General features: G+C 35.4%; 2 protein-coding genes and 2 non-coding genes across 6 annotated transcripts; 2 read left to right on the forward strand and 2 right to left on the reverse strand.

Annotated features, from left to right (window-relative positions):
• Positions 1 to 192: 192 nt before the first annotated feature.
• On the reverse strand, positions 193 to 265 carry Trnak-cuu. Its single transcript has one exon. It is a non-coding gene; the product is annotated as a tRNA-Lys (tRNA).
• A 142-nt stretch (positions 266 to 407) lies between these two features.
• LOC108563948 (peptidyl-alpha-hydroxyglycine alpha-amidating lyase 2-like) lies at positions 408 to 3,785 on the forward strand (the record flags this gene model as incomplete). The annotated part of the gene is given in 5 exon segments (XM_017922796.1): positions 408 to 606; positions 716 to 917; positions 974 to 1,165; positions 2,101 to 2,210; positions 3,405 to 3,785. Coding segments are annotated over 5 exon segments (817 nt in total), but the record flags the coding sequence as incomplete, so codon positions are not given.
• Trnan-guu lies at positions 1,344 to 1,417 on the reverse strand. Its single transcript has one exon. It is a non-coding gene; the product is annotated as a tRNA-Asn (tRNA).
• Positions 3,786 to 9,906: 6,121 nt separating the features above from the next.
• Positions 9,907 to 14,049, forward strand: LOC108563959 (growth arrest-specific protein 1-like). Of its 3 annotated transcripts, none has more exons than XM_017922807.1 (3): positions 9,907 to 10,312; positions 13,127 to 13,371; positions 13,441 to 14,049. In XM_017922807.1, the coding sequence occupies exons 2-3, from the start codon at positions 13,129 to 13,131 to the stop codon at positions 13,921 to 13,923; spliced, it is 726 nt and encodes a 241-aa protein (XP_017778296.1). In that variant the 5' UTR covers positions 9,907 to 10,312; positions 13,127 to 13,128; the 3' UTR covers positions 13,924 to 14,049. The 3 variants fall into 3 exon arrangements, with proteins under 3 accessions (XP_017778296.1, XP_017778314.1, XP_017778304.1); XM_017922825.1 differs by lacking the exon at positions 9,907 to 10,312 and adding an exon at positions 12,040 to 12,246 and having other exon boundaries at positions 13,114 to 13,371; XM_017922815.1 differs by lacking the exon at positions 9,907 to 10,312 and adding an exon at positions 12,041 to 12,246.
• The last annotated feature ends 4,029 nt before the right edge of the window (positions 14,050 to 18,078 follow it).

An 18,078-nucleotide genomic window follows, 5' to 3' on the forward strand; every position in this document is an offset into this window, starting at 1 on the left:
CGACTGAGCTAGCCGGGCTTATGTAATGTCATATTTTTGACATTTTTAATCTTCCTCAAGGCGGTAGCTGGCGAAATTGTGCTTGACACAAGCTAAGTGGAGGGAGTGGAGGTTTATAAAAGAAGAAGAAGAAGAAGAAGAATCTTCCTCAAGTCCCTAATGTCAATTTTTCGTTGTTGACAAAAGTTATGTCGCCCAACGTGGGGCTCGAACCCACGACCCTGAGATTAAGAGTCTCATGCTCTACCGACTGAGCTAGCCGGGCATATACTATATGAGTTTTGACATATTTGAAATTATTCATATTAAAATTTTGCAATTTGTTTAAAGCAATAAATACATTACATATAATTAAAAATACACAATGATTTGAAACTGTTAGTAATCGATTTTAAACCTTGGTTTAGTTCCTTCAATTCTACGCACCATTATTTACAAAGTCATTTGGGACCAATCAAAGAACATACAGTTCTTACTTTGGACCCGAAAACTGGAAAAGTCTTAGGCCAATGGGGTTCACACTTCTTTTACATGCCACATGGCCTTACCATCGATCGACACGACAACTTATGGGTCACAGATGTGGCACTCCACCAGGCCTTCAAAGTACGTATGATTAAAAAAGCAAAACAGAAAACTCGATAAGATAATGTTATCAAGGAGACTTATTTTATTATTGTAAATATTGATATTTATTTCTTTTTTATTGTGATAGTTTCGCCCTGGCGAACTTCAACCGAGCTTAACATTTGGTCAAGAATTTCAACCGGGCTCGGGAATTCAACATCTATGCAAGCCTACGGCCGTTGCTGTGGCGACTACCGGTGAAATATTTATCGCCGATGGATATTGCAATAACAGAATTTTAAAGTATAATGCTGCAGGAGGACTTTTGCGCGTTATACCTAATCCACCAGGTAATACAAAACAAGAGTTTGAAATTAAAAAGAGTATATTGAATAATTTGTTGCAGAGTTCTTGTCTTTACAAGTACCACATGCCTTGGCTCTTATAGAATCAATGGACAGACTTTGCGTGGCTGATAGGGAAAATATGAGGGTTACTTGTCCTAGAGCAGGTTTATACAGTGTGCAAGGGAAACGTGAGCCAGCTTTGACTATTCAACAACCTGACATGGGACGAGTTTTTGGGGTAGCTGCTAGAGGTACTTATTAATAATATTATTACCATTTTAAAACAAGTTGTGCCAGTATAACTATTACTAGATATAAATTTAACTTTTTCATTTAAATTTACAGTAATATTTAAAAATGATATTCGTATGTTTACATGTGTTTGTGCGAAAAAAATTGATAAAAATTATAAAAAGTAAAAAAAACTTGCGCCCCCGGGTGGACTCGAACCACCAACCTTTCGGTTAACAGCCGAACGCGCTAACCAATTGCGCCACGGAGGCTATACATATTCTTGGTCCTTATACATAATTATTAACAGATGAAAGGATATGCAATCTATGTTATTTACTTATTATATTTTTTATAAACTATCAAACATAATTATATTGTCATAAATACTATAATTCTTAAAATAGTCGTATTTGTACATAATGTTTCATACTGATTCTGTGTACATTTAGTTGCCTACTTATGAACATCAACATTGGGAATTAATATAGAATTATTAATGAGTAATCCGTAGCCCGCAATAGAAGTTATTAGATTTAGTTTTTATAGCTTTCTTCAAATAGCACCTTATTTGAATATTCATTTTGATTACTAAACAAACTTAAGCGTTTATATAAATTGAAGAAAAATATAGCAGACAAACCTTAACAGATAACACATATATTTGATTAATTGATACTCACCTAATGATGTTCGTTGCACATTTGATGTGTAAAGTATTTTCGACGATGCAATAACTACTTGGGTAGATACAAAGTGAAAGTTGATTTGTCACAATTAATGCGATTTGTTCGTAGCGATGAGAAGCAGTACAAAAAAAATAAAACAATGACGCAAACGCGCGTTGTCATGATCAAATGGCGCCATCTGCCATCTACCCTCATCCATTACAAACAACTTAAGCAATTGCACATATGTTTGTTTCATTGATGTTACTCTTTTTGTTTTTCTTTAGGAAATCTCATTTATGCCGTGAATGGTCCAACATCGCCATTGCTTACAGTGCAAGGTCTGACCATCGATCCTCAATCGGAATCCGTTATCGATCACTGGGCTCCTGAAGAGGTAAGCGACGCTTCAAGAAAAAAAGCGTCACGTACAGCCTGTACCGGAAATTGGCGATTTCATCCATTTGGAATGTTAACTAATTCGTAGTCGGTTCATTTATGGGATGCAAATTAGATGCGACGTGATGCGGTCGTAATAAATTATGATCGAGACTAAGAGAGAGCAACTTTTAAATTCAAACGGTCTCGGAATGTATGGGGGGATGTTTCCCGAAAACAATGCACAATTTGGTTCTTCTGCTTCCGATGAACGGTTTGAAATTTTAAATGAGCACGCATGATGCGTGTTAATTGTTCAATTTTAAGTACGAAAGGAATAGCAATTTTTTGAACAATAGTTTCTTAAAATGTTACACAACTATCTCAAAAGTATTAACATAATTAGAATTATTGATTAATTCAAATATTTTACATATTATTATTAAAGAAAAAAAGATCATTAAAAACATTAAATTACAATATACGAAGACAACAATCACACGACTAATTGTATAAATAATATTGTTTAATGACTTCTTGAGCTTTGATCAAAACAATATCAATTTTTCATTTTCTTAGCCTCAAACTTTGTATAATTGAATCATGGAAGTTACATAAAAGACTTTAACATCATCACAGCATATATTTATTAGTTTAGTCATCTCAAATTGCCATGGTAATAATTGAATACTAAGTTAACTAAATTGAAATTGCTTGGTAATATACAACTATTATATTTGCTAATGAAAAAGAATAAGATTTTTAAGTGTCTTATATTTAAATCCATCTACGGCTCCCTTAAGCAGCAAATGTCGGTAAAATAATAAAAACAGTAGACATGTTTATATCCATCAGACAAATCCACTTAACGACCTTATAACTTTATGTTTCCGCTAAAAGAGGTACATTACAATTTTGACAAGGGCATCCGAAGAATGGTGATACAGAAAGAACGACCCGGCCCGGTCTCTTGATTTTCGAGGATTAACGAGTTGCACGTTTCGTCCTTTACCCTTGTACAAATGCGTATATGTTGAAGGAAACATTAAAGTGACATTATGGCGAACACATTTCATTCGGTTTGCTATTTAACGACGTATTTGTAATTCTAATCGTGAGTCGTTTTAATGAGACGTTTAGATTCACAGCTCTCGGTCCACTCAATATTAATTGATCATTGTTTACATCGGTATTGCATTTTCATTGTTCGCAGGGCTTCGGTAATCCACACGCTATAGCGGCGTGTCCCAACAATTCGGCCCTTTACATCGTCGAGATCGGACCGAATCGCATCTGGAAGTTTGAACTGGTGCCGCCAAAGAAATAGGAATCCTTCAGGGTATTTATTATCACGAAACAGTATAGCATTTAAATGTAGTATTAAGAGTTAGTTCGCTAAATGTTTATGTAATGCTCGATGACATAGTACAAATGTTATTATTGATTCGATGCGTAGTTGTAATGCATACTTTAGCAATTCATAATGGAGTGTGCAGTAAACCCTAATAATCATAACTTATTGATGTTCGATGACTTCTTCGGTTTTTATTCGGGATGAATTTAATTGGACAATAATAAATGAAGAATCTCCCAACCTCTCTCTATTTATTTCTTCCTTAACCATTTTTTTTTTACAGATTTTTACAAATATGCTATACATAGATCTATTGAAAGGAAAAACATGTTACCGTTTCTATTATTTGCTAAAAAATATTGACTGTTACAAAATGCTATTGATCATAGGTTTTTCTGCCCACCTTTCTCTCATTTGGTTAATATAAATTTATTGACATTTTGTGAAATGTTATTTTATTGCAATTTTAAATTTACTTCGTACTAAATTCTATCAATTCTCTTAAAATAAGTTATTTTTTAGTTAATAACACTGTAAATTTAACATCAGTCAATTTACGATGTTAAATTTAACTTTCAATTACTTTACTGGTAACAGTCATTTCCCGTTGGCTTCTTTCGTGCGGAAACAGATGTAATGAACAATCCAGATCGCCAGTTGCTTTCGTTTCGAAGATGTGTTAACGAGGAGAGCATGCTCTTCATATCCCATCAAATATTATGTCTGGACCGAGGTGGGAAAAGGGCGACCACAAAGAAAAATAAATATTAACTAAGACCATTAGCATTGACACCTTAATTAAGGCAGAGATACTGAGTACGTTGACTTTCTTTCAAACTGCATTTGTACATAAGAGTGTATAACGAAAATGGACGAACATAAAGAAAGATTCGTTTCGTAATTAAGTCATTAGTCCCCATGAAAACGGCATTCCTGGACATCATCTGGATACGGAATCCTTTGGACTTCCGAGCAATAAACATTCCTCTTTTTTTTATATTAGTTTTTAATTGTTTCGCAGATGATTGTATGTCCCAATTAATGATTGAATCGTACCGATTCATACGAAGATAAGAACGCAATTAGTCGGTTTTAATTGCATCGAGATAATATTGTCTTCGGTAATTGGCGTGGAGTTTTAAAGGACGGCTGGTAAAGCATGCGCTCGGTTTTGGTTTTGGTGTTGTTGGCCGAGAAGAAAGGCGACAGAATCACGAGCATTTGGACCTTTTGGTACAGCTGTACCCTCACTCCTTCACATATAATGCACGTCTTATGTGTATATGTGCATGTGCGTATATATATACACACATACACATATTTAAATGAAGTAGAATAAAAAACGGAAACACCTCACGTCTCGCTGTAAACAGCACTTACGGCCAAGATAATGTCTTATTTATAAGCCGCGGCAGGACTGGAAATAAACAACAACAGCAACAAGGAGTCTTTCTCTCGCAGTGCATTCTATTTCACAGTTGGGCTCCGCTTAGGTTCGCCTCCTCCCGCTCCGCTTCTTCGACAGGTTCTTGCCTCTTCCAAGTACACCATCAGAAACAATATGATGATAAAAAGAAGTCTGAAATTAAGTTGTTAAGATGATTTCGAGGCCGCCGGCGAGGCGGGTCCGATGCATGCGGCTCGACCACAGAAGAGAACATTGTTATAAAAAAAAAAACTTTAGGATAAAGAAATCAGTTTCGACGAACCGAAATTGAAGACCGAACGAGAAAGAGACGAGTGCAGAGCGAACGAGAGGTAATGCTATGTGGTAATAATTACAAATTGGAGATGGGATTCCAATTCTTGTTTTTTGTTTTGCTTCAATGAGTGATTACAGAGATGCATTTGCGTTTGCAAAACAAATTACCGATCATCCGTCAGCGATCAATATAAATAATTTTTTATTCTTATTAATCGAATACGAAATTTTAATGTAATTATCAAAGATTTATCGAAACCAGTTTGTTAATTATATACTCTTTAGATTGTATCACTGCAACATTTCCAGATTCAAAGCAAATAGGTGTAAGTAAGAATCATCGGTACGATGATAAGAGGATTTGAAATTTATTTGAAATACTTGGATGGACCTACTACGCAAGTGACAGCTGCATTTCTGCAACGTTGAGCCCTTTGTGCGTTTACCTCAATTTCCTTTCTTCGCGTGAGGTGTTGAAGACCAGTTACATAATGGTCGTTGGTCTACATCGAATCTATCCACTAGTCCTTCTCGTTTGTGAAAACGGTTTGAAGAGGGGGTACGTCGTTTTGTGAGCATAATTCGGGCGGCCAACCGCTGTACTTCTTAAGACTTTAATGACTATATTAACGCTGCCGGTGTCTTTGATCTAGCTGAAGCAATCGGCTCCAATTTTCTGGCTTAAGCTTAAACTGGCCGCCGTGTAATTTACGTCATGCAACGTTGCACATCGCTCAAAGAAAAAGAAGACCAGAGAACCAACTCGCAACAAAAAGGATTAAGAAAATAAACAAATTACGGCTCCTCGAATTTGTAAATATTAACTATTTTGGTTTGTCGTTAAGCTCTTAATCTTCGAAAGTTTCGAAGGGAGAACTTCTCAAAGAATAAATATCATTTTGTTCTTCATTTCCGAAAGATTTCAACAGATATTATCTTGTTTACTTAAGCTGTTTCTGTTCGCAATTATTAAGTAATTTTCGGAAGGTCCATGGGATGAACTCAAATTACAAGGTTTGTTTCACCGCGTTTCCTTTTCCAAATGATGTTATTTGGAATACAAGAATTTCTTAAATTATATTGTTGTATGATGACGCCAGTAGCTGTCAAGAGATGGAGGGCGAGAGCACAATGGTCATTACGAGAAACCCGAAACTCATTATCCCGTCGGTCCCTCGGACAATGAGCCGAGCCTATGGCTCCTTTCATTTCGCAAATAAAGAACAGGGCCACAATGGGATGAAAGGCAATCCATCATCGTACTGGTAGAGGAGGACGAACCAGAAGAACAAGAAGAAAAAACTTGGAACTGTCATTGCATTTCATAGTTCATCTGAACAGGAATATAACTCATTTCATACTCCTCGCTCGTTCGGAGACCCCAATTAGTTATCTTAACGACCTGACACCGAATAACCAATTAGTACTCTCCGAATTATTACAGGTAAAACTTTTTTTATTCGGAATTTTAATTCGGACGCCTTCGTAACACAAACGTAAAGTGGACATTATTTTATGACATAGTAACGGAGACATTTTGATGTTTATTCAATAATAAATTGAATTGGAAAGATTGAAATGTATTTAGTTACTTGAAATAATCAAACCATCAACACTTTATAATTCAATTGAGATATTATTGCTTTGAGAAAAATCATTGCGTAGCAATAAAATGGCAATTGTATAGAAGGCAGGTGTTTCAATAGAGACAAAAGGGCAGATGGGGCGAGTTTGATAATACGAAGAGATGAATAAATCTGTAGATCGCATAAATGTGTTAGTGAGAGAAGCGGCATCTTTCTTTTTAAACGTTTGAATAATGTTTTTACTCTCTCTCTCTGTCTTACACAGGTACGATTATAAATCGTGTATATGAACAGATGGCAGATGCTATAAATCGAAACACGAGAAACGTATCGAGATTCTAAACATTAGATTAAATTCATTTTTATTATACAAAACTAAACATAAATTATATGAACAAATTAAAAGTTTAAAAACCCTTTATTTTAGGACCACTTTAAGTGACAACAATATAAATAACAATATATTTAGATGAAAATACATTTGCAATAATAAATACAATAAATATAAAGAAAGACTTTGCTCACAGGATAAATATTTTAATTTATTAATATTACATTCAATGATATATAGATTTAAATTTTTAATATTATCGTCACTAATTTCTAAACTAAATTTAACTTTTACATATCTTACTATGCAAAGATGAAATCTTACTAAAATGCAAGGATCTAAACAACTTGATAGTTTGTAATGAAATTATTTAAAGTGTAGTTCATAGATTATATAATGCTATTGAATACTTAAAAAAAATTGTTAATAAATTAATAGGAATATAATTAATTTTTACAATTTATTTTAATTTTGGTTTACTTTCCTAAAAATAACGGTGACTGTAATTTTATTTCAATGAGTAATGCCTCTCAGTAGTTGTATTTTTAATAATTAATTAACAAAACAATACATATGTTATTTTTGAAAGGATTTTGTTGAAAATAATTTGAAAGCTCGCCAGTTAACTTATCTTTCATCTTCACTTATGAATTCAGTTGCAGTCCGGGAGTAACCCGAATATTTTGAAGAATTTCCAAGTAAACTCCAAAGTAATTTACAGTCATGACGGGTTGTCCATGTACCATTTCCTTTGCGCTTTTTGTTCGACGTCTGCTTGCATAATTTTTTGGTTTGATTAAGTCGACATGGCTACAACAATTTATTTAACTGATAAATATTGAAAATAAAAGGTATTTTTGAAGTGTTAATTGATGGTCTCGTTAGGAGAGTGCTTGTTAAAATCTTATTGTCGTATCTCCTCTTCAGGACAGATTGTGGAGAGGGGTAGAGAAGAGCCTGACGAGGCCTCTCTGCAGCGCGCCGGTCTGATTTATTGGCGTGTTCTCGTTCCTGCGGTTTTTGGGACGGGCCTTCGATTGTAAAATTGTCCGAAACACTGAACGAGGGACCCCAAATCGTTCTTGATGAGGTAAAAAGTACGTAGATGCGAAGGGGGGCAGAAGTGGTGTTGTTGCGGAGATGGAGGTGGTGGCGGCGGCGGCGACACGGGATTTCTCGAAAACCAGTCTTCACAATAAAGACGTATCTGTCAGATTTTATGGGCGTTCCGAGACGTCCCGCAGCCCCTAACCAACAACCAACATCTCCAGCAATCTGGACACATCAATATCACATCCATGCTGATGCTATACATCTCTCACTCTCGTTCTCTCCATCTCACATCGGCCGTCTTCACTCGCTCCCAGACAAATGATCAACGTGTCGAAATCCTTCGGCGCTTCAAAAAGTCCTCCTCAAACACTCCTTCCTTCTCCATCGCCATCTACATCATTCGGTATCCGCTCGCTTCGCGGAACAATTGCTAATTTTCTTGTTGTCATTATGCATGCAAATTTCGATTACATTGTTGTGCGCTGCGGCTCCTCAATTAAATCGGCCGTAAAAGGTCCCCGGCCATTACTGACCATTTAGTGAAATTGCATTTCGAAAATTCTCTTTCGGGAAACAACATCACATCACCTGCCGTAAAAACATTATCACACATAAAATTTCTCATTTTCTGTGCGACGTCTGCATTTGTCCGGAGCCAATCTTCTCGGCAATTGTTGCTGAAAAAGCGTAACTGAAACGAGAAGAAAGAAAACGCGGCTCGGGCATCTGACGAACAAAACATTTACCTTTACAGACGCTGTAAATCAATATCTTTTCAGAATACTCTCTCGCTTCAAATTTCACATTTATCTGCGAAAAATAAATAGTCGTAGTCATTGTTAATATCTATAAATAATTATAATAAAATATGAAAAGTTGATCGCAAAGTAGCAGTTTTTTAATTGAATTTCACTATTATAAATAAATATATATAAAATGAGTTTCACTTTTAAATTTGCACTTTTATACAACATAACATTGACTGTTGATTTTCTGTTATTTTTTAGTTGATAATTATAAATTGTTAAATAACTTCAATAGACATTATGTATAATATCTTTAGAAACTTGAAAGAACATCACGTACAAAACTTTTAACTTAATACTATAAAACGAGTCATCAGATTAGTGTAAATAATATTCTCACTTGATAACTTTGAGAACCTATTTTGTTTTTTAATAATAAATTGTAAATATAAAAGAAAGTTAAATGATAATTTACTGTAATTATTAATAGCCCGTTGGCCAGATATATCTTCTTTTCTCTTAATTTGTATATAAATATTTATTTTCTTTTGTTTTATTTGCATTATAGATTTAATTTTTGTTTTTGCTTATTTTGACCAATTAATTATTATTACAATTTATTTTATAAATTATTGTGTTTTTATTGTAATTTGTGATCAATCATTAAATAGAACGAATGAAAAAGTTCATAAATTTGTTTAAAAATCTAAATAACATATATTATCCTGAAAAACAACAAGTTCTTATTTGATAAGTATTTATTTTAGTAAAAATATGTTGTGTAGATTAGTTAAAAGTATTGCTTTGTTGTAAAAAAGGATTAAGTGTAATTTGCGCGGGATTTGTGTTTGGTTGCACGTGTGTGCAAGGATAATTGGAAGGCGGAGAAGAAAGGATGAGGAAGAGTGAGAGGACGACAGGTAATAATCATAATAATGGTTGGAACCGTTCCTTTCCTTCTTTGATGGTCCGAGCGCAGGAGTGAGAAAGAGGCGAAAGAGGATAAAAGACGAGGAGACCTCGCGTTTAGGTTTTAGAAAGAAGGAGAACCTGTCCGTGGCCTGTCAGACTCTTTCCCAACACAACTTAATCCCTGGCCGGTCTCTCATTGCCGCGTCCGTCGTCGCGCAGAGTGCATCACCAAGTATACAAAACACGAAAGAAGACAATATACACAAGAAGAAGAAGCACGTTATTCGCGAGTTTATGGTGTGCATAGTTGTTTCTATTTTACATCGCAGTGCATTTTTTTTCAACTACAGCAGTACCCCTTAACTGTAGCATGTGCTTTCGTTTCTTTGGGATCTTTAAACAATAACTTTTCACCGGTCGCTTGAATACGAATTACGGTAAGCGAAATTAAAGTTTCTTTCACGGTTTGTCTAAATATAAGCGCGTCCTAAAAGTAGATTATGTGTGCACGTGATATATTTTTAGACGGTCCTTCTCTTATTCCTTCACTTCTTCATCTTCCTCAAATCATTAAAATGCATTTTTCGTTCTCTTATCCTCCGGAGCGCCGAATGGCAGATGTGCCGGAGCTGATGTACCCTCCTGCTCCGCGCTCTCCGCGCGCATTGTTGTTTCGTTTCTACTCTTTCAGGTAGACACGAAAACTGTTCAATCACTCTGACAGATTCCCAAGAAACCAATGTATCGAAATAAAAGGCTTTCGCCGAGAAGGAACAAACAAATAAACGAGTCGACTGCTCGTAATGTAATGATACTGGCCGAACTTGTGCACTCATTAAGCAATTACCATCAAGCCGCAGCCAATGACCCCGCACGCGAAGAGATAACGTTCAATCTAGGAAATATCCTCCAATTTGAAATACGTCGCTTTACTATAGCACAGACTCATCGAAAGAGCAATTAGTTACAAACGAGATAATCCGGGAATTTGCTTCAATTAATTTAATTGCTAGATGTCTTTCAATTCAACCGTGTAATTAAATCGAAATGTTATGCGTGTTCTGCACGGAAGAAAATGGATTTTATTTCCACGTCGAAGATCAAAGCTCGGCGAAAATTTAATTGAGACCAGATTTCTTAACTCAAACACGGCCAGTCCATTACCATATAGCCTATTAAAAATCAATAAACAGAAAAAAAATAATAATACACTTATGAACAAAATAATTGTTTCTATTCAAAAGTAACATAAACAATCTTACATTTAGTAGTATGTATAATTTACGTAATATAGAATATAGGTATTTCGTATAATTTATAACTTATAAATTGCAACTTTACATAAATGGAAACGAGACTTATCATCACGAAAAATCACGATTTTACCATTTATTTTAATGGTAATTCGAGAAGTTTAGAAATATATTTTTATTATTTGTAACTTTGTAGTTTATATTTGCTTTTAAAATTGTCAATATTCGAGTTTCGTACGTTAATATTGGGTTGTGCTTTTGTAGTAGACCCAAAACTAATTAAAGTGTGGTCCAATTCTCGAAAGCCCATATGGCCTTTAATGATCTTTAACAAGGCGTTTTGGTCGAAAGGAACAGCATTTCCTAAGAAAATTCCATATATTCTGGAGAGTTTCAAATTACACAGAAAACAACATTGATTGATGTGAAACATGCTTAAAGGAACACACACAAAATACAGTACTTACGAAAAAATGGATCGTTTCTTTAAAAGATAATTATATATACATTTATGTATACCTAAATTGAAAGATGTAATTATTAACTATAGTTAGGAAATTTAAAATAACAATAAATTTATAATAACATTTTTTTATCTACATAATTATAGTTTATCAAAAAAAAGTACAAGATGCAATTGGAAACAGTTATATTGCAAATTTTCTCTACACTGATTGAGCCAGTGATGAAAATACCGGTCCTTAATGACTTAATCATGAATCAACATTTTTTTTACCTTAAAACCCCCGCCTCCATTGATTGGACATCCGAGATATGTAAATTACCTGCTGTATTTTAAGAAGGACGCATAATGAATTAACGTCATGTCAATCTTTAAATTTATCACATGTCTATTATTTCTTCGAGAAAATTATTGCTCTTGTGTTTATTGTTTTACGTTAGTTACATGTAAATAATATTGCGTACACATTCGATACGACTTAAAAGTAAAAAAAAAACGTCATGAGCGTTTGTTTGCTATGTGTACTATGTGCCAGAATTCACGTAGCCACGAAGCGATCGCCAATTTCCTGCGAGAGCACAATGCAATAAACGATTAGTTTACTTTTTCGTCCCAAGACTACAACATATTTTTTTATTGAAGCATACAATATTAGGTATGTAATTTAATAACAGCCACGTACACTAAATACTAACTACCTTTTTGTTTCGTTATTTAGTATTAACAATATAATTTCCATGTGAATATCGTTATTAATTTTGTTTATTAATATTAAACAAAATCAGCATATTTCATTGAGGGAAAAACGCGACTAACTGATAATTTATGAACATTTAACTTGTTCATTTGCATACATTTATTGCGTCTGTAAATCTGTTCAATTGACGATTAATAAATACGAAACGAATTGGATTTAACGAAGCGAACTGAGAGATGTTAAAGTTATGAGTGCCAATAATCCGTTGAAATGAAACGCAAACATTGGCATGCAACTGCAGGAAAAAAAGAGAAAATAGAAGTAATACTATCAGGTTATGAAATTTGTGTTTAATCTGAACTAGTTTAACAATTTTGCGTAATCTAAAATATATTGTGATTTGATTTGTTTTCCGTTCGATTAGTACGATTATTTTGATAAGATAACAGTAGAAATATAATTGGACAATTTTGAAGGTCGTTGCTGAAGAAGAAATGCGGGAACGACTTTCTAAGTGCTGATGTTCTTTTTTTAATTATATTTACATTGCGATTGGGACGGTAATGCGACTTAAATGCCTTTGCTTGCAACTTTAATTGATTGCTTTAGAATCTATTAATTTTCTATTGGATTTTTATTCAAATGTTCGATGATCCGTTCGCTTTTGTCCGATGTCGTGCACGTAGAGTGCCATTTAGGTGTTGCATAATTAACTACTGTAATGGAATGTATTATGCTTATTCGATTTTGTCGCGTGTATATTAATATTCTTATCACACGTGAGAGGATTTCAAGCTTCAATGAATTTCTTGATGTTTAATTTAGGTTTCTGTTTTAGGGATGTGGTGGGTGATGATGTCGGTGACTGCGATCGTGGGAGTTGCCGCGGAGGTACGGATGCCTCTTTCGTGCGAAGAAGCTCGCCTAAAGTGCTTGTTCCGTGACGGTTGCGGAATGGCCCTCACCAACTACATAGGCGGTTGTTCTTCGGTGTTGAACGGCCCTGCCGACCATTGTCCAGAAGTGTGTCAGCATTCGCTAATAGCTTTAACGTCCACTGAAGAAGGCAAGGAGCTCATGCAGGTAACTAGCGGTAGCTTTGATCCTGCTATATGAATGAAACATTAATTTTGCTGAATTCGATTTGATTAGTGCCAGTGCAACGATGAGCTGTGCGAGGAGACGAAGAGACGCGTGGAGATTTGTCGACCCTCGGTGATGATGGCAAACAGGAACGAAACCGTCGTCTCGTGCACCGTTGCTCAATGGATATGCGCAGCGGATTCTTCCTGTTCCACCGCTCTGTCCTACTACAACAAGTACTGCAGATCGATGTTCCATGGGAAGAAGTGTAGCAGGAGGTGCATGAATTCCATTTCAATCTTGAGGCGACAGGAAAAGGCTGCGAAACTTAAAACCTGCAAGTGCGACGGAAGGGAAGACTACAATTGTCCCCTGATACAGAACAATATGGCAAAACTGTGCTTCCACAAGAAAATACCGGAAGCGATCATCCCTATTGGTGACACAGAAACCAATCTGATACGGGAACTTCAACCTAACATCTCGAAGGCTTCCAGCCCTACCCCGTATCTGTGCCTGATATTAATTCTTTTGATTACAACAACGAGGTGATCGATCTCGTGGAAGCTTTAATAGAGATAACTTAAGCTACCTCTTCCACAATCAGTATTGTTCTCTCATATTTTTTTGCGCGAAGCTGGTCTCTAAAACCTAAGTTCCTATAGCAGGAAAAAAAAACTAGTGTACATTTGTAAATATTATTTGGAAACCAAAGAGGGCGCTTTGTGCTGTACATTCAGAATCGCTTTAAGTTATTCAAGTTCACGCATCTATACACTTCCCCCAACTCCCACCCTTCTCAACCAATAGAAAGAGTTCCTACACAAAGACTGAAGGAAACGTAAGATTAACTTTCCCTACAAGACACATCAAATCGAAGAAGGATTTAAAATTTGTTATTTTATATATATTGTACAGAGTGTTTGCTCGATTTAATTAATTATTTATAAATTATATATATTAAAAAAAAATTGTACGATGTTTCTCTAATTGTAAATATGGAGTAAATGAATAAATTATGAAAATAAAAACTATATAAATATAAATTTTGAAAGAAAAGTGTTTGTTGGTCTAATGTAAATCTTTCTCCTCGCCGGTGGTCCTCGGTCCAATTAAGGTGTGCATGGAAAGTTAAAGGTGGAGTCGGAAGGGAGCCGAAGGAAACGAAAAAGGAAAGGAACAAAAAAATCATAATGTAATAATACGAGTTTTATAAACACATTGCGAAAGAAGCGTGTAGTGAAGTGATAAATAATGATGGATGATTCACAGAGGCCAAAGCAAACGCAGCATAGATCGAAAAGAAACTGGATTGGAACGACCGTTTACAGTTAACTTAAATAAAAGCAATTACTCATTTTAAAATCAGAGACTTTCTAATGGTGCTGCGTTTGAGAAGTATTGCTGTTTCACGATACAAGAAATCATTATTTTTGAGTCAATAAACATATTGTTTTTAAATCTCACATTATTTTCTTCAATCTTTGAAAATTTGAATGTAAGCACAACCAAACGAGTTGCCATTTGCAAGCAATTCAACTCGTCTGTCATTGTTATAATGAAACATTTATTTTATTGTCTAACTATGTTTCTAATAAGAAAACTATGAATTGATTGCAATCATATGGCTGATTTTCTTTTTTTGGATTGTGAAAGGTATATGAAAACTTTCAAACTAATTGTATTAAAAAGAAGTGTACTTTTTTATGGAATTTATTCCCTCCTCAGCATTCTGTGGTAATTGTTCTGTTAAAGGTGGCCCAATTAAAAGTGCATTAGCTTCGCAATAACTTCGAAAACAACCTTTCAACGTTTTACAGTTACGGCGTAACGTAATGACCTTTCCCTTCGGTAAATGGGTTCTAATAATGGTCGGGACCGTTTCTATAGAGCATGTGGGTTTATAAGAGAATAAAGATGAGGCGGAGGAGGATGGCCAAGCAGATGGACCAATAAAGTTACGGTCATCAAATGGACGAGGTGACATAACGCTTGTCCGATGGTAAAAATTCGTCATTTTCTCGTGGTGTTCTCCATGATTGTTTCTTTTTTACGTTTCGTACCTCAAATCCAATGTTTTTATTTTGGTGCTCGAGCACCAAATGGGAGACGCAAGCTGCGAGGGCCGATATGGTAAAAAGAACGAGGACCAAAATAGTTGGAGCGAAAGGGACGGATGAATGCTGTGTATGTGTGTGTGTGTAGTGTGTCGGTGAGGAACTGGAGGAACGAGGGGGGCCCGTGTGCCACACACGACGGCGGCCACACCGAGGACCACCCAGTGTGGCCCCCGTGGCATCGGTTGCGGGGGGCGCCCTCCGCCCCAGCGCCATGGTCTCCGCAGCCTCCTCTTTCGACCTCTCACTCACCATCAACCGAAAGAACGAACATTTCGCGAAGGATATCAGATCACTACTCAATGGGACCACCACCACCATCCTACCACCATCAACCAAGTGGTGCCCCGATGGTACCCGGCGATCAGCTGGTGGTACCATCACATGGTTACCTTGAGTAACGTAACGTAGACCTTGCTGAATGCGTATGTGTATGCATGTGTAAAAATAACATTCACAATTGCCTTTGCGCATGGCTCAAAACTTAGTCAAGAATAATGACTGAAAACTAAAACACTTCTCATACAACATTTGGAAATAGTGAAACAACAAAGTATATAATTCAGAAACCCCTTTTCTAATCAATCATTTAAAATATATAATACTTAACTTCAAAAACATGAAAACAAATCTGATCTATGCTTATTTAATTAATTATGTAATAAATGTTTACATTGTTATTTTTAGAAGTATTTCTGAATGGATGTCAAGTTAAAAACGGCCGAAAATAAAATATAACAATACTATATTCTGGTTATGTCTTTCCTCATTTTCCGACATTTTATACATAAATTGTTAATAAATTATTGTAGTCGTTAAACTAAGAATATATCTGGTAACCAATGATAAACCATAGCAAATGCTTTGATGTGTGTAATATTTTTTTTATTAAAATAATAATAACATTAGAAATTAAATCTTAAATGAAGATTAATTAATAAAATCCCTCCTTAAAAGTTAATGATACAATACATCAAAGTGTGTTCCATTTGTAACCATTTTTTCTGTTGCCCGACGACACGATTCGGAGATTGGATTTCTGGTGCAATTCGTTATTCCGAAACGTCAACGACGACATGTGTCTTCCTATGGCCTCCGGGCTTCGAAATTCGATATTTATTGCTCTCCATTGCCATCAATCTTTCCGTGGCCTAACCCTACCCAAAAAAAAAACAAAATGATAATAGACTAGCCTGCTCCTCTCATCATTGTAATTACTACAAATTTCTCCATAAAAAAATACACATGCTACCGAAGATGTCCATCCTCTAAATTAACTGATTTTATATCCGCACATAAAGTCATAACACACACACACACACTTTCAGAGATATATTGTGTGGGTGCTTATGAACCATATGGTGATGGAACTGCACGAGCGCTTAGGTAAGTCGAGGAAGAAGCATGTGGGATTACGAAACTAGCGTTACCTTTGTTTCTCGTTTTTACTGGCGACGATCACTTTTAATATTAACAAAAATAAAATATTTTATTGAAAGAAAACGTAGGAAGGTAGGCGATGGAATGGATCTACGCAATCCACGATATTTATATTAAATCTTGTAATAAGCATTGCAATAAATAATGTAATCTTATAATATTTAATTTTTAAAAGTGTTTATTTTAAGTGTAATGAAGTGAATCAGTGTGTCAAACATATTATGTTACAAGAGGTTTTGAAGGGAACGGAAGCTCCTTGAAGCCAAGGTCATGTATACAGCTACTGTATGCTACTGTTGAATTCAATGCAATCTGAATGGATCTGAGCTGTACATGATTTACGCCGAGTTAGCTAGATGTTGAAACAATAGAAATATTCAAGTAGCTGTAGCTCTATATACTCTATATAGTTATTAATATATACTTGTTATTAATCTATAATAAAAAAAATGTACATAGTGAAATATATAAATAAATATGTATATACAGTTTATTTTGCGTTGTTTATAATCAAGGAATGAGAGATTAATTAATAAGTACAAATTGTGACAAACGGCTGTAATTCAGGAGGAAATTGCATAAGAGAATCGGGGATGAGCCTGCGGGACTGCGAGAATCAGTGGCCGGATCAATAAATAATAAAGTAAACTGTTGATTAGTTCGGCCGACGATGAGAGGAAAACCAGTCGCCGGGGCTCGCCTTTGATCTTCGGCCGCCACCGTCGCGGAGCGACAAAATTCGACTGGGCCTAATGAAGACATACAAGCAAGAAGGAAAGAGAGACACAACATAAAGAAGGTCTTCCATTCCGTGCAAAATCAATTTCCGAAACGCGGAATCTTTCTCCACGCTCTAAGACGAATCGGCTTTAATGAAGGCATCATCAGTCCGAGTCGTTAATGAACGGTGATTGCTCACTGAAAAATAAAATGAGACCGGACAAGACCGTATAACCAAGTGCTGACTGATTTGAGGAGATGAAAGAATATGTTAGATTCATAAAGAATGTTGCATCTGTTCAATATCATTACGCTATCACTTACCTATACTTACTTAAATTCAATATTTTTATGAATAAATAATTAGTAATAGTAAATGTATTTATTAGACTGTTTTCATACTATTAATCAAGGCACCAATACAAATATT

Source organism: Nicrophorus vespilloides, unplaced genomic scaffold (assembly GCF_001412225.1).
Source record: "Nicrophorus vespilloides isolate i.1.1-1 unplaced genomic scaffold, Nicve_v1.0, whole genome shotgun sequence".
In the NCBI taxonomy this organism is placed as follows: domain Eukaryota; kingdom Metazoa; phylum Arthropoda; class Insecta; order Coleoptera; family Silphidae; genus Nicrophorus; species Nicrophorus vespilloides.